Source organism: Alexandromys fortis, unplaced genomic scaffold (assembly GCF_014885135.2).
Source record: "Alexandromys fortis isolate MF-2015 unplaced genomic scaffold, M_Fortis_MF-2015_v1.1 scaffold_146, whole genome shotgun sequence".
In the NCBI taxonomy this organism is placed as follows: Eukaryota; Metazoa; Chordata; class Mammalia; order Rodentia; family Cricetidae; genus Alexandromys; species Alexandromys fortis.
Window position 1 is genome coordinate 2,513,489 of NW_026068042.1, and position 16,703 is coordinate 2,530,191.

General features: G+C 45.7%; 1 protein-coding gene across 2 annotated transcripts in view; it reads left to right on the forward strand.

Annotated features, from left to right (window-relative positions):
- Window positions 1–554: 554 nt before the first annotated feature.
- The window catches only part of Plpp4 (phospholipid phosphatase 4), a 120,315-nt gene continuing 104,166 nt past the window's right edge, over window positions 555–16,703 (forward strand). For both annotated transcript variants that reach the window (XM_050166030.1, XM_050166031.1), the window contains exon 1: window positions 555–948. In XM_050166030.1, the coding sequence (XP_050021987.1) occupies window positions 893–948 (56 nt within the window). In that variant the 5' untranslated portion in view covers window positions 555–892. The remainder of the gene's footprint in view (window positions 949–16,703) is intronic.

The following is a 16,703-nucleotide window of genomic DNA, read 5'->3' on the forward strand; positions in this document are numbered from 1 at the left end:
CCTGCAATGTGCAGCCGGGGATGCATCGGGGCCGCTGCTGTCGTCCAAAGCCACTGAGGGTGGGGGAGAGATGGAGTCCCAGATACTACCATTACTGGTGGCACGAGGTGGAAGGGGCCGGGGCTCACTTTTTGCTCTCAGTCTGTGCCAAGGTTTTTGTACGCCTCTCTGGCACCTTCTGAGAGAAAGCGAAGCTTGGGAGCAATCTCGTGGGAACTTCCTAGAGTCAGGGGTGGGAAAGGAAAGAATTTGAGCTTGGCAAGGCTTAGGGAGGCAGAAACCGGGAAGGAATAAGTGCTCCCAGGCAGGGCCAGAGGATGCCAGGGCTGCCCTGAGTGAGAGAATCCCCAAGGCGCCCATCCACTTCAAGCCCACGTGCGGGTGTGTGTGGAAGGAGCAGAGAGCAAGAGAGCAGGAGTCGCGGGTTGGAGAGGAGGCGCGCAGCGGCCGCCGGCAGAGCGTGCAGCCGGGCACAGAGCCCAGGGGCCGCCCAGTATCTGGGAAGCCACGCAGCGCGCTTGGGGAGGCCGCGGCTACGACAGCGGGGGCTTCCCCAGGCTTCCCTACCCGGGTCGCTGGTGCGGGGCGCGAGTCCAAGGCACGGAAACTGCACCGGGCTCAAGGGAGCAGGAGTCCCCGAAGCGCCCCCGATCGGCGCAATCGCGAGTGGGATCCGAAGCAGTCGGTGTGTTGTTTGGGTGTCCGGGAGCCGAGAGCGTGAGATTGGGGCTGAGCCCTTCCCGCCGCCCCCACCCCGCGCCCGCCTCCCGCCCCCTCCCGCGGCCTGCAGCGTGCCTCCCTCATAGCCCAGGCTCTGGCGAGCCGCTCCGGCCGAGCCGTGGGAGCCACGGACAGCGCCAGCTGCCGCTGCGGGAGCTACTCCGGCTGCACCATGCGAGAGCTGGCCATCGAGATCGGGGTGCGAGCCCTGCTCTTTGGGGTCTTCGTGTAAGTAGTGGTGCGCCGCGGGGGGGATCCAAAGACCCAGCCTCTGGGATCCCCAACTTTGTTTGAGCTGCTGCGTCCCGCAGGGGCCTGGGTTCGAGGGTCTCTCCTTGGTTGGTGCCTGGGCTGTTCCCTGTGGGATCAAAGGCAACCCTCTCCTTTTCTTGGGACCCTTGGTGCACAGTGATCCTAGCATGCCTGACTGGGACTGAGATCTGCTTCCATAGTAGCCTCTAGTCTGGAAGCGCGTCAGGCGCCCCCCTAACTCGGATACCCCAAGTCTGAGCCTTTGCCAGCTCTGCACACCTGTCCCTAGGATTTAGGCTGCCCCTTAAACCAGGACATGGAGCCCAGTCGGTGCCATAGGGAAGTTTCTCTCTCCGTGATCTTTTGAAGCTGATAATGGCTGGTTGTTTTTGCTCTTGGCCCCATCTCCCGCCACCCCATGCTGTGCCTGGGCAGCCAGGGTCAGCGTAGGTCTCCTTGGATGTCCCTGGCTCCTGAGCTGACAGCCCCACGGAGCATCCTCCCAAGAGGTGTCTGCGTTACTTCTCTGACTGGAAAACTGTTGCCATGGAGGGTTGGGCAGGTCAGGAACTGCAGCTGCCTGCGGGGCTGGGAACACTAGGGGCTCCTTTTACGTGTGGGTGTTCTTCTCCTGAGAGGCAGAAGCCCTTCAGGGACAGCACTGAAATGTCCAGGTTGCACCTGGGAATAGTCATTTCCGAAAATGGAGGGAGCCTAGCGCAATTCCTTCAGCGATGCTTGTTCTTCCTCGGGGACCCCGGACTGCCTCTCACTGGTCCTAAGGCCCACCATCGGGAGCCTTCTCCTCTCTCTAGTCTGTCTTGTTTAAAGCCACCTAGGAGCCAGCCTTAAGCACCTGTCATCAAGGCTGACACATCTGACTTGTCCCTCTAGTAGCAGGCCAGGTTTTCTCTCTCCTACCCCTCGCTGGCTGACACATTTTAAATATTAAAGTTGCACGGACTCTTTGGATTTGCTGGTATCTTGGTGTGTGTGTGGGGGGGCGGCGGTGTCCCATCAAGACAAACAGGACGCCCCCCCCCAGGATTTCTGCCCCCAACCATGGCAGGTGTGTAATATCAATGACTACTTGTGAACCTCAAGGTACATGCATGGAAAGTAATGTGTGTGAATGTATGTGTACGCCCACATATGTGTTTAAACTAGGGATTAAATTCACCCTGAGGATCCATTCAAACCATCAGAAAAGGCCGAGAGCTTCCCAGATGCGGGCCACCCCTACTCCCCCACCCCGTGCAGCCTTCCTACTGAACACTGGTGTTATTCACTAGGAACAAGGAGCGGGAACTTCAGTTGGATCTTGATGCAACTGAAAAAAAAAAAAAAAACCAAAAAAAAAAAAAAAAACGCCCTTTCCTCTTCTTTCACTCTGTCTCTCTACCTTTGGAGTAAACATTCCAAGGAGTGGTTTCTGGGCAGTTTCCAGGTGGCAGATAGGCTAAAAACCCTATCCAATTATTACATGCTAAAAATGATAGACTAGTGTTTAGTGCATGGTAGACGCTAACATTTGTTGGGGGACTGTCTGTATATAACGAAAATGCAGGAGTGAAGTGAAGTGGGCTCGCAGGCTGTCTGCTTGAATTTCTTCCGGGAATATTTGTCTTAAAAGGGTCTAGACACATGTACGTATTTGTATGTTCCCTTCAAACATTCTTCCAAACACTTATGAAATGTTTACAAATACACAATGGCTCGTGTAGTGAATTAGAAAACTTGGTAGAGGTTGTTTATATGTGTCTGGCTTCTTCTAGGATTGTTATGTAAAAAAAAAAATAGAATCACTTTTCAGTCTTTCTTCAGAGCCCCCTCCTGTGTCCTCAGTGGGGGATCTGCAATCACCTCCCACTGCAGGACGTGAACAGACGTCGGTCGTGTTTTGGCATGAGTCTTGAGTTTCCTATGAAATTACAAATATTACACACAGAGACCAGACTGGCCCTGAGGACAAGCTGGGGGTGGCAGTTCAGACAGATGACAGCTTCCGGGAGAGCCTAGGAGGAGCAGGGACACAGATGACCCCTTGTTCACTCAGATAAGCTCCTGGCACCCCTGGCGCCTGACAGAGGCTAGCTTTGGGAAGGAAGTCTTCTGCCTTTCTGCAGCACTGTGGTGAGGAGGAGATGGGTGTCTCCACAGCCCTGGAAGACTTGGGAAGCCCCTCCAGGCAAGCTGAATCTGGTCTTCCCGCCACACTGACAAGCGTGGATGGTATAGTTCATTGCCTGCTTGAACTTGACATGTCTGCCCTGTCTCCCAGGATGAGAGGCAAGTTTTAAACCAGAGAGAGCTCTAGAGCAGCGGCTCCCAACCTTCCTAATGTTGTGGTGACCCCCAACCATGAAAGTATTCCATTGCAACTTCATAACTGTAATTTTGCTACTATTGTGAATGTCTGATGTGCAGGATATCTGAGGTGCAATCCCTGTAAGAGGGTCATTCAAGCCCCAAAGGGGTTGTGACCCACAGGTTGAGAACCACTGCTCCAGAGACCCTCCCTCTCCTGGAAATGTACCCACCCTCTGATCGTGTTTCCCTGTTTGGAAGCAGGCATGTCATCTCAGCTGATCCACAGATCTTCTCCCTGTAGACTTTAAGAGAGGGCTAATGAAATATGTTCTGAACCCATGAGCCTGTGAACCGTGCTTTGGTGACTCTTGAAGGAAAGCCCTTTGGGAGGAAGTCAGGGATGGTGCCCAGGGTTTGTACACTCAAGTCACAGAGAAGAAGGTCTGTTGACAATCAGACTCAGTGCCTTTGGGGCAGCCCTGCTTCCAAACATAACAAGCAAACAACCACAAAAGAACAGCTGTAAACAGCGATGCTACTGGGGTAGCTTGTCACCTTTAGCTTAACAGAGGACAGTGTTTACAGGAACTCCATGTTTGGGGAACTTAAGAGGGCCACGTCCAGTTTCGAGGGTACAGTCAGCGCTCTGACGCTTGTGTGCCTCAGGGGCCCTATTCGTCCCATCCAGAGATAGGAATAAGCTGTCACCCAAGACTCCAGGAGAGAATCAGCAAGTGTTTCTACAGATGCCAGCAAGAGCTGGACCTCGCCTATTAGCTCCGAGCTCCTGGTCACCAGCCCTGAGCTCTAGGTTTATTAGTACCAGTATTCCAGTATTCCCGTGACTTTTACTATTGTTGCCGATATGGGGGTTTCCACCCATTGGGGGAAAGGCAGTTTGGGAGGTAGTGGGGAAGGCTACCACGTATGGGGGCTGGAGAGATGGCTCGGGGGTTAGGAGCACTTACTGCTTTTATAGAGGACCAAAATTCAGTGGCCAAGACCCTCATTGGGCATCTCACAAGTACCTTCTAGTCTAACTCCAGGGGATGTAATACCTTCTTCGTGTCTCTGTTGGCACCCGCACGCCCACAAATGCTTCCGTACACAGGCATTCACGTCACATATGACATTTGTAGGACGCCAGCCTGACTCCGTCATGGTAGCTTGTGCAAAATGCTCAGTTTATGGCAAAGGAGGGATAATTAGCCCAGGGAGTGAGGAGGAGGTGGGGATAGGTGCCAGGGAATGTTGCCCAGAGTTGACTGCTCACCTCAGCCTCCAGTGCCAGGTGTACAAGGCAGGCTGGGCTCAAGGACATTCCTGCAGAGTAAAGGCCTGGCAGCCTGCAGGCACAGTTCATACTGGGAACAGCTCGCCAGGTGTGGCTACAGACTGTAGCTTCACCGACAAGATGAGACGTTTCCTGATAGGAAATGAGCCTAGAACGTAAGGAGGCCCAGTTAGTAGGTAGGTAGGCAGGCAGGCATGTGTGTGTGTGTGTGTGTGTGTGTGTGTGTGTGTGTGTGTGTAGGCCGGCAGTCAACCTTATTTGTTCCTCATGCACTGTTCACTTTTTTTTTTTTTTTTGACTGTTTGTCTTACTAGCCTGGAACTTTCCAAGCAGTGTAGGCTAGCTAGCCGGTGAGTCCCAGATATCCACCTGCCTCCATCTTCTCATTGGTAAGCGCACAGTCATATGCAACTATGCCCAGCTTTTTGTTGTTGTTATTTTTTAATCTGAGTTTTAGAGCTCAAGCTCAGGACTTCAAGATTGCAAGGCAAACACTCTATAGACTGTGCCGTCTCCATAGCCCGGCTCTGAAGATTTGAAGCAAAGAGCCACCTGCCCAGATGTTTACCAAGTAGTGTTAAGGGACCATTCCGTTGGTCACACGGGTCTTGTTCACTCCTGTGAATAGCAGTGTGTGGCTCTACTATGGTTGCTCTGCGTCACCCAGAGCAGGGAAGTATGTGAGTACCTTTCTTAGGTGGTCTTGTCCTGGGCTCGGACATCTCTGTGCTTGCCTGGCGTTGCCTTGCCTACAGAGCACTAGGGTTTAAGTGACATCTTCTCCCTCTTTCCTTTCCCCTTTGTTCCCCAGGTGACCCGTCCATGGGCTTGGTTGATACCTTCTGACCTAGCTTCCGATGGTCATTTCCCTAGAAATTTGCGTGTGCTCTATCAACACAGGACTAAGCTACTTCCAAGGGTGGTCTGCTGGCTCCCTGTGTCAGAGTTACATAGTCCAGGTCAGCACTTCATAACCTATGATTGACGTGAAAGAAATGCTGAGGTCTGCATTTGGGGCAGCCAGTCTTCCCATCGACGAGGCTTTAGGAAGTTTTTGTAAACGAGTATTGCTTTTCCAAAGTCTCCTCTGCTTCTCCTCACCTTCTTGGCCGTGTGAAAAAGCTGCCCTCCCTGGCCCCACTAAGAAATTCAATGAAGCCAGGCAGGAAGCCTTGTCCAGGGAGCTCTGGGTAGAGGTAGCATGAGTTTCCTTAGGGGAGCACATAGTATACCGACATACATACTTTTGAGAGAGGACCACCAGGATAGCTGCCATGGAGGCTCATGACATTGTAGGTGGATTCTAGGACAGAAGGTAGTTCTCTGTTAACTGAGTGGGGGGGGGGGGCGATTGGCTAGCTACTGCCGCACTGATCTGTTCTGCGATAGCACACCTGTAGTAGTTCTGTTGCCCTTTACAGCAAGTTCCAAATGATGTATTAGAGCAAAGTGGTATAATGGAAGGCCGTGGGCTTTGGGTTTATGTGGATTCATGTTTGAATTTTTGCGGTCACTAATTAGCAAATTGCTTTGGATCTCTGAACCTTGGTTACTTAGTATGAGAAGTGTAGATAATGGCTCACTGGATTTGATTAGAATAGGGGCTTTTAGCACCTAAGTAGAAGCAACCGTCCTCTCCTGGCTCTCATTAATCCTTATTACATATATGTAGTGTCTGTGAATGGCATTACAGTAGACTTGTTAGGACTGTGGCCTTTGGCCTTAGATGGCCTGAGTTTCTATCCTGGTGTTCCTCTTATAAGCTTATAAGTGAGTCTTTGGGAATATTATTTATCCAGCTTAAAACTGTGTGTCCCCATCTGTTTAATAAGAATATGGAACGATATTCATGAACAACAGGCTTGTGTGTATTAAGTGAGACAGTATTTAGCTCATTGTAGGTGCTCAGAAAAGCTAAAATGCCACTGTTGTCCTTTATTAAAATGAATCCAATATGTGAAGAGAAATGCCGCCAATAGCTCACAGTATTCTTATCATAAATTATTCACTGTGGAGTTTCTGGCAAAGAATACAGTCCTTTAAGTATATTTTGAGGGATTCCTTTTAGCCCACCTAGGGTTTCACCTTACTATAAGCTCAATGACCCCAACCCCCATAGCTGATGGATCTTGTTATCCGACGGGGTGGAGAGCTCAGCCCCCTGGCTTCTTAGGGACCCAAAGTGTCACCAGTTAGCCTATATCAGATAATGTGTTAATGGAAGCAATCTGTTCCTGTTGCCTTCGGAGTCACTGAGTTCAGTTAGACCCACACTCAGGAGCCTTCTCCATCAAACACCCTCTTGCCTTCATCTCTGCATGTAGGAGTAAGTGTCTTCTTGCCCTGGAAATGCAGCTTCTCTATTGACTATTGTTTAAAAATAATATTGGCCATCGTAAAGTGAGATGACTCTGCCCAGAAATCTCAGGATTGATGGTCCTTTCCCACAGGGAGATGACAAAAAGGGATGATCAGTTTCAGAACTGGTGGATACAGTTAGCTCAGTTATAACGACGATGCCTTTTATGAGCCACACAAGGCTTATGAAAGCTTGGCACTTGTATTTTTCAGGGATAGTGTTTGTAAATGTAAACATCATTTTTGTAATGTTGCGTCTTTAAAACATGATCATCTTGGTGCCATGTGTGGAAGAGCTGCAAACCCCACCTAGAGACACTTTGAGGTTCTGGGGACAAGTGAGAGGATGCTGCAGGTACATGCCACAGGAAAGCCTGGGGACAGCTTCATCCCAAGCGGCTGCCTGGAAGCTGGGGGCTGATGTTACAGTTACACTGTTTCCACTGAAAACAGAGGCACAGAGAGCAGGCTCATACTCAGTAGGGGCATTTAGGTCAGTTTCCAGAAAGCTGGAATCAGCTGGTCAGTGCTGGATGCTTCTTTCTGCCTTATCAGAGGGGGTTAAAGGTATATTACCATTGAAATGGGAGTTTGAGCCATATGAAATTGTAAGTGTTCGACTGTTTTGACCTAAAAAACTGGAAATTTCATCTCGTTCAATCCAAAAATAACAGACACAAAGAAAAGTACCCTATTCGTAACCGTGCAGCAACCCAGAGCAGCCGCCAGATGCCATTCTTACTTCTGTGGCCGCCCTAACACACGTTTTTGAGTCAATATGAATGGACTCACAGTGTGTGTGCTTCCATGTGACTTTTGCCTCAGCTGTGACAATTCATTCCACATTGCCGTGAGAACTTGGTTGTTTTTACCACCATAAAAATACCTATGTATGACTGGAAGCCTGCTTAGTTACTCATGCTGCCTGTTATTAATGGTTTTAACAACTAAGCATAATGCTGGTATGGTTTTTGATGAATCTATTTGTAGTTAGGGAGAGCTATAGTTTGGGTGAATACACTGGTTTTTGTTTGCTTGTTTGGTTTGGTTTTTCTAGATAGGGTTTCTCTGTAGCTTTGGAGCCTGTCCTGGAACTTGCTCTTATAGACCAGGCTGGCCTGGAACTCACAGAGATCCTCCTGCCTCTGCTGCCCGAGTGCTGGGATTAAAGGCATGAGCCACCACCACCTGGTGTTTGTTTTTTTAACGAAGTGTTTGGCTTCTCTTTGTCCAACAGGAACAAACCAATTTATATAGCACATCACTTCCCCTTGGAGAGTGTCTTTGAGAGACCTCCAGCAGCATCCCACCCTGTAGAAGGGTGGACATCATGACACATGGTCACATAGTTAAGTCCTGACTCTGTGAAGAATAAAGATGTGATCTTACCTAGGAGAAGCGCTGTACATTCAAGTTGATGTACTATGTGATGGGTGTCTAGGACAGTGTACAATGAGTGTTCAAGTTCATCTCTTCATTCCTCTTGTGTGACAAAACTTTTCCTGGGGAGATATAACACACTTGTTCACTCACCCCAGATAGTGATCTGGCGATAGACCCAAGTAGAAATACAACCAACGTCCAATACAATGAACCAATGAGTTTTATTGGGGTTACTTACAGGACCAGAAATCATTCAAAGATAGCTACATCACCAAACCCTCCCCAGCAATGGTGAAAACTCCCAAGAGCTGGGAACCTGCAACACATAACACAGTTTATAGGTAGCTCACAGGCTGCAAAGCATCCTTTCCAAGTGCCCTAGTTGGTCTAAACCTCTTCCAGGCAGCTTGGCTGGATTCTGCTTCTTTCAGGCAGCTGGTGTGATCTCAAATCTTCTTTGCAGCTTTGCTTGTCTCAGAGTCTTCTTTAAAACCCAGCTTCCTTGCATGTGAGGAGGACTCTGAACTTTGAGTCCTTCTCTGGCAGAGAGGGGCCTAATGAATTTTCTCAGTTTCAGGAACTTCCTGAAGCTATTTTGAGTTTTGTTATCTTCCTGTTTGAGGAGCGTTCCACAGGATGGAATGTTTCAATCTCAGAGAATACTATTGGACAACACCCCTACTTCTCATCCTTCCTGTGACTGAGGTGTGGTAGAAACCAGTGAAAAGATGCCTAGTAATAAGAAGTATACAGCTCTCAGGACCACAGGATATCCGAGCCTTGTCCTTTGATTTAGAACTCTTGGGATGAAAGAAGTCCTTGAACATGCTCGTATGTGTTTACATGTAGGTAACTTCAATGTATATATGATGGCTATAGGAATGGGGGGGGGGGGAAATAGGGAAGAACTTTGGTACCTACTGTGCCACTACTTGTCATGTTAGATGTTGAGTCTTTGTAACCGCTCAGACAGGAAGTGATATTCTCATTTTGCAGAGTGAAAAGCTAACACCTTTCATAGGCCTATCAATCAATAAGAAAAGAGAAGAACCCCTCAATAGAAAAATGGGCCAGGGCTTTGAACAGAGATCTGATGAGAGTACAAAGAACAAGTCTACCTTTCAGCATGTGACTTCTATGCATGTGTGTGGAAATACCTCTGAAAACAACAAGAGGACAGTGCATGCAGATGGGTGCAACCATTCAGGAGCAGTGGGAAACAGAAGCAGCCATTAAAATTAGTTATTCCAATTAACTAGCTCTTGACTTGGAAGACACCTAACAACTGTCATTAAGTGATAAGGAAGACGGCAGCAGTGTGCATGGGTGCTCTCATGTGGTGATGCGAGACATTCAATCTGTTCTTCTAGTGATGATAAAACCCCTCTAAAGGCCCACAGTATGAAACCTTGATGGTGCTTTAATTTGTTTGTTTGCTCATGGGGTGTGCACTAATAGAATTAGATAATATAGATTTGGTGTTCTTTTCTTCATGCTATTTTATTTGTTTGCTTTTGTTTTTCAAGACAGAAGGTTGGTTTTTTTTTTTTGCCCTGACTGTCTTTGAGCTAGCTCTGTTGACTGTGCTTCATGCTACTTATAATTTAAATAATTTTTATGGTTAAGGTTTATGATGTTTATACATAGCTAATAATAATAAGCATGGATGTTTCCTGTTACCAAACACACACACACACACACACACAGGCACACACACTCACATGAGTTCTGAATGTGCCACTTGTGTTTCTTCGGTGATTGCTACAGGATATTTGAAACAGGAATGTGTGTCAAATCAATCTTTCTGCATTTTGCATCATGCAGAACATTTAAGAAAAGTGAAAGACTAACATCCCAATTGCAACTTATGTTGTAAGTGGTGTTTGGTCAGCATTCTATTACTGTTAAGAGATAACATGACTAAGGCAACTCTTATAATGGAAGACATTTAATTTGGGCTTTATTACGTTCAGAGTAAGTTTAGTCTTTTATCTTCATGGTGGGAAGCATGGCAGCATGAAGGCAGACATGGTGATGGAGAAGTAGGTGAGATTTCTACATCTGGATCCACAGGATGCTAGAAGAAAGAGGGCCACTGGGGCTGACTCAAAGCCCACCCCCAGTGACATACTTCCTCTAACAAAGCCACACCCACTCCACAAGGCCACACCTCCTAATCCTTTCAAATAACACCACTCCCTATGAGCCTGTGGGGGCATTCTGTTCAAAGCACCATTTCACTCCCAGCCCCCATAGACTTGCAGCCATATCATGATGCAAAATGCTTTTAGACCAACTTCAAAAGTCTTCATAGTCTATCACAGTCTCAACACTGCTTCATAGTCCAAAGTCTCTTCTGAGACTCATGGCAATCTCTTAACTCTAACCAACTGTAAAATCGAAACCAAAAAGCAGATCACATACAATGATACAGGATATACATTACCATTCTAAAAGGGAGGAAAGGGAGAATAGTGAGGAAATACTGGACAGAAACAAGGCCGAAGGCCAGCAGAGCAAACACCCAACCGTGCATTACCATATCTGACACCAAAGTGCCCTTCAACTCTCCAGCTTTCAGCTTCATTGACTGCGACACACTTCTCTTTCTTGGGTTGATTCCATTTTCTGTTAGTGGTTCTCTTTGGCAGGTGTGCCACGATTCTGGAATCTCCAACATCTTAGGGTCTCCAATGAAATGTAGGTTCTACCTTTCACAGCTTCACACTATGCCCCCCCACCCCGGGTCAGAGACACCCCTAACACATGCGTGGCCTCAGTGGCTTTCCTTAACCATGGAGGGAGATTCATAACCCCCTTTTTATGTCCTTAACTCTAAAGCCAGAACCACGTGGCCGAAGCTGCCAAGTTCTGCTGCTTGCTGGGGCTGTGACATGGTACCCTCTCTCCATTATATTTGCACCAGCCTTCTATTGCCAATGATTTCATAAATTGCTTAAGCTTTTTAAAAATTCCTTTCCAGAAGGTGGAGGCTAGCTTGGGTGGGGTCTTACCTTGAGGTCAACTCTCCTTTTATTCCATTTAACATCAAGTATTTCTTTAAACGTTTTATCTCCTTAAGCCCTGCACTTAGCTCCATTACACTTCCTGGTGCTCCTTTTCTCCTCAGACTGAACATTTTGTATTTTTTTCTTGCTCAACTTCCTCCTTTTCATTATAGATCTGCACAAGAGTTGCCACTAATAACCACGCGACCCAGTCAATACTAGGCTGTATTGAAATCTCCTCTGCCAACACTATTTATCCAAAACTCTTCAATTTAACCTCAGGGAGCTTTTTGGTTTTTGCTTTTTGTTTTTCAGCCACCTTCTTCACCCCAAGAACAGCCTCTAAGCCACTCACTAATACAAACCTCTTGAGCTTTGATATCATAATTAATCTACATTACTCTCAGCACCACTGCCTTCCAGATGTCTATTAGTAGCCCTACTTAAAATGTTAAACTGTTTTCTTAATCCAAAGTCCCAGAGTCCACATTCTGCCAATAAGCAGCATAATCAGGCTTGCCACATCAGTACCCTGCTCCTCGATACCAACTTCAGGCTTGGTCAATGTTCTCTTGCTGTGAAGAAGCATCATGACCTAGGCAGCTTTTATTTTAAAAAAAGCATTTAATTGGGTCTTGCTTATAGTTTCAGAGGTTTAGTCCATTGTCAGCATGGTAGAAAGCATGGCAGCCACCAGGCAGATGTGGTGTTGGAGAAGTAGCTGAGAGTTTTACATCCAGATCCATAGGTAGCTGTAAAAGAGACACAGGGCCTGGCTTGGGCTTTTGCAACCTCAAAGCCCATTCCCAGTGACACAGTTCCTCTGACAAGGCCACACCTCCCAATCCTTTCAAATAATGCCACTACCTATGACCTATGGGGGCCATTTTCATTCATACCACTACAAGAGGCATTAACAGAAGCTGTAGGTAGAGTCAGAGATGGCTATGACTCTCTTTGAGAAGCAGCGCTGTGATACATTGACCACAGAATTAGGCCTGTCCTTTACTTCTGAGGGATAATGCAGAGGCACCACAGTAAGAGGCATAAAAGTGGCCTAGAGGTTGTTCTTGTGGTAAGGAAGGTGACTGTTTTCTGCCCTGTCAAAAAAAAAAAAAAAAAACCTTTGCCCTGTGGGAAGTCCAAGGACCACCCTGATTGCTCTTTGGGCTGACAAGTGAGGGGGACTTGATTGGGGGAGGGGGAGGGAAAGGGGAGGCAGCAGTGGGGAAGAGACAGAAATCTTTAATAAATAAAAAAAAACCTCCCTGAGCTTAAAATGAAGAGTTTTGGATAAACAGTGTTGGCAGAGGAGATTTCAATACAGCCTAGTATTGAATGTGTCGTGTGGTTATTAGTGGCAACTCTTAGGCAGATCTATAATGAAAAGGAGGAAGCTGAGCAAGAAGAAAACACAAAATGTTCAGTCTGAGGAGAAAAGGAGCACCAGGAAGTGTAATGGAGCTAAGTGCAGGGCTTAAGGAGATGAAACGTTTAAAGAAAAACTTGATGTTAAATGGAATAAAAAAAGGGTTGGCCTGTATAAATTTTGCTTGATTATTTTTACTAGCTGTATGGATTCCCAATCTGTTAATCTAGGGATGGAATTTTAGAACATTTTATTATTTATGTAACAACATTGTTGCCTAAGAAACTTTTACAATGGACCTTTCTGGATCAAATCCCTTGTGTAAATTATATTTATCTGCACATTGTCAAACTGTCCCTTCAAAATGCCCTACTATATATATTTATGTCGCCAGACACATGAAAGTGACTGGTTTGTTTGTTTTTTGTCTAATTTTTGATGTTAAATTGGTCGCTTTGTTATTTATCTTATGTGTATATTATTTTTGCGTGATTGGATGCTACATGAGTGTGGGTGCCTGCTGAGGCAGAAGAAAGTAGTTGGTCCCGTGGATCTGAAGAAAAGGCAGCTGCGAGCCACCCAACTTGTGCTGGGAACTGAGCCTGGGTCTTCTGCAGGAGCCACAAACACTCTTGACTTCTGATCCGTCTCAGCCCCTGAACAGGATATAAATGTCTGTTATGTCTGGGAGGGACTGTAGCATTTGGCTTTCAGTTCTCGCTATTGAGTGTTGAGCATCTTCTCACCCACACACATTTTGTCTTCAGTAAAAGTCCATCTTTGCTTTTGCTCATGCTCCTACTGGGTCTCCAGATTGCACTCCTTCGTATACAGGGGTGCTCTGTGCTTTGTGGATGCTGTGGTGTAATGTCTGCCCCCATCCCGTGGCTTAAGTGACTGAGCACTTGGTCCCCAGCTGGTGGTGCTGTGGTGGGAGGATATGGAACCTTAGGAATGGGGTCCCGGTTAGAAGAGGTGAATCTCATCTTGGCCTGGGGTGGGAAGAGGTGTTGAAGCTTAGAGCCTGGCTTTTCTCTGCTTCTTGGTCATGGAGAGGTGAGCAAGCAACTTCTGCACACCCTTGCCACCATGAAGCTGTCTGTCACCACGATTTCCCACCCTTGTGAGTTGAACCCCCCAAACTGTGAATCAACAAAAACCCCACCTCTCTTAAATTGCTTCTCTTAAATTGTTTCTTGCCAGATACTTTGTCAAAGCAATGAGAGTGGTATCCAGTGTGGCAGATGTTAGATTTTCTCATGCTGTAGATGTCGTCTATCCATCCGTGGTTGGCTTTGAAGTTCTTTTGCCATTTCAATTGCCCACACTAGAAATAGTTTTGATTTTCATATGTTTAAAAATGCGTTTTTTCTCTTGTATGATTTTTTCTTTTAAGTCATTTTTCATCTAAAACAGAAATATTCTTTGTAGTGTCTAGTATTTTATGCTTCAGTTGTTTAATATTAATTCCCTGGTGTATTGATTATTTCTTTTAACTGTGTGTTTGTGTACATAGCTACATATGTATGTTGAGGACATACATGCATGGATGGACAGAGGTCGTGTCTTCCCCAGTTGTTCTCCACTCTAGCTTTGGAGATCTCTTGCTGAATCTGGGGTTCAGCCCTCTCTTAGAGCTTCTTGGCCAAGAAGCCCCAGAGGTGCTTGTGTCTCTACCTCTCTGGCACTGGGTTTACAAGTGTGCACTGTTGCACCTGGCATTTTACGTGGGTGCTGGAGTGGATCAGGTCCTCATGCTTACACAGCAAAGCTTTATCAACTGAGCCATCCTCCTGATCCCTTCCTGCCCTGTCAGATGGCTGTTCTGTTATGAAGAGACTAGTTTTTCTCACTGACAGTTTTATGAGAGGCGAATATCATTTGTCTGTGAGCTTGAAGCTGGAACCTATTCAAATTTTCTATTTACCTGCTGTGATTCAACTGACATTTTAATTACAGTAGCTATTTTTTTACTATTCTGATATACATGTATATATGTGTATATCCCACACATCACACACACACACACACAGAGAGAGAGAGAGAGAGAGAGAGAGAGAGAGAGAGAGAATATCTTGAATATCTTGAGGGAATGCTCCACCTGCGTGGGAAGTAGAGCAACACAGTAGTTAGTGATGTAAGCTTCCTGTTCAGAATGTCCTGGATCACGGTGCTAATGTGCTATTGACTAGCAGTGAAAGCTTGGGCGAGTTACTTTCTCTTTCTGTGTATTGGTTACATAATCATTAATATAGATTAACAATGGTGTGAAAATAGCTTCATTGTCTTGAGATCAAAGGCTATGGCTTATTCATTTATACAGTTATGATAACCATTTTCTGTGTGGCCGTATGTATTAAATTTTAAGGGTAAATATGCACAGCTTGACTATAATGAACGGTTTCTTTTGGATGGGCACAGAGTTCTAAATATACCTGTGCAAGTTGCCTATGCTGCTTAAGCCCTTACAAACTTGTTCTTCCGTGGACCCCTTTAATTGTGAAGGTGGGCTCTCTCCATCAGAGGATAATTAAAGTCTTTGGGTTGCTTTATTGTTGCTATTGCGGTAATTGTTGTTTTGTCTTATTGCTGCCAAACACTCTCTGTGTTTCTTTTTGTGCTGTTTTATATTTTTATACCTCTCCCCTGCTGCAGTTTGAATACATTCCCAGTGTTCCCAACAAGTCCACGTTGGAAACTTAATCCCCAGTGTAACAGTCTTAGGAGGTGGGGCCTGGTGGAAGGGGGGTAGGTCATAAAGCGTCACCCTCATGGTGCTTATTACAGAGCTTGTTGTTAGTTCATCTCTTGCTGTCATCTCTCCTCCCATCTTCCCTTTTTCATGGAATAAAGGAGCACAATCCATATTGGGATGGGCAGGAACATTTCTGTATTGGATCTTACCAAAACAAGTTTCACTTTTTATAAATTACCTTGTCTCTGGTATGACATTATAGAAACATGAAATGGGCAAAGACACTCCCAGCCTCATGTATCTTACTTTTAACTGAGTAACTTACACTATTTTTGTTACCATTCTTTTTCTCCATTAGTCATTTATATGTTATAATTTTTATCAATGTTTATCTGGTTAATGCACCACTTTTACCTCCTGTTGGGTTTTTTGTTTTATTTGACTTTTATTATTATTTTACATCCTGACCATTCCTCTCCTCCCAGTCCCTCTTCCTCCTTACCTTTGTACTCCCTGCCACCTCTACTCCTCCTCAGTTTCTCTCCAAAAAATGACAGGCTTCCCATTGGTAATCAACCAAACATAGCATACCAAGTTGCAATAAAACTATGTACCTCCCCTCATGTTCAGGCTGGATGAGGCAACCCGGTATGAGGGAAAAGATTTCAAAAGTAGGCAAAGAGTCAGAGACAGCCTCTGCTCCCACTGTTAGGAGTCCCACAAGAAGAGAAGGCTATACAGCTGTAATGCATATTCAGAGGGCCTTAGGTCAGCTAGTCCCATGCGGGTTCCCTGGTTTCCTCTTAGTTTTTGTGGGTCCCTATGATCCCAGGTGATAAAACTAATGAAACATCCCACTTTTTTTTTGGTAAAATTCCTTATTTTGAAGTTTATCTAACATCAATATATTTCTATATTACTTTCCTTGTGACTAATATTTATACAAAATATATTTTCTATCCTTTTAATTTAACACACCTTTGCTACTCCCTTTTCATTTTTAAAGATTTTTTTTTATTATAAACAGCGTTCAGTTCTTTTTTTTTTAATTTTACCCATCTGGCCAGTCTCCATCATTAATTATAAGTGTTAATACACTTGCAGTTAATGCAATGATGTCTGTTGTAAGTTTAAATTGATTATTTACCTCTTGCTTTTCATCTATCCCATCTATTCTTTCATTTTCTTTTTCTAGAGTCTTTTAAGTTTGTCAAATACTTGTTGATATTCTCCATCGTCTCCTTTGTTTAGTTTTAACCTGTACCTCTCTAGTATATTTTCCTCGTTTCTCTAGAGATCAAGGTGTGATTTTAG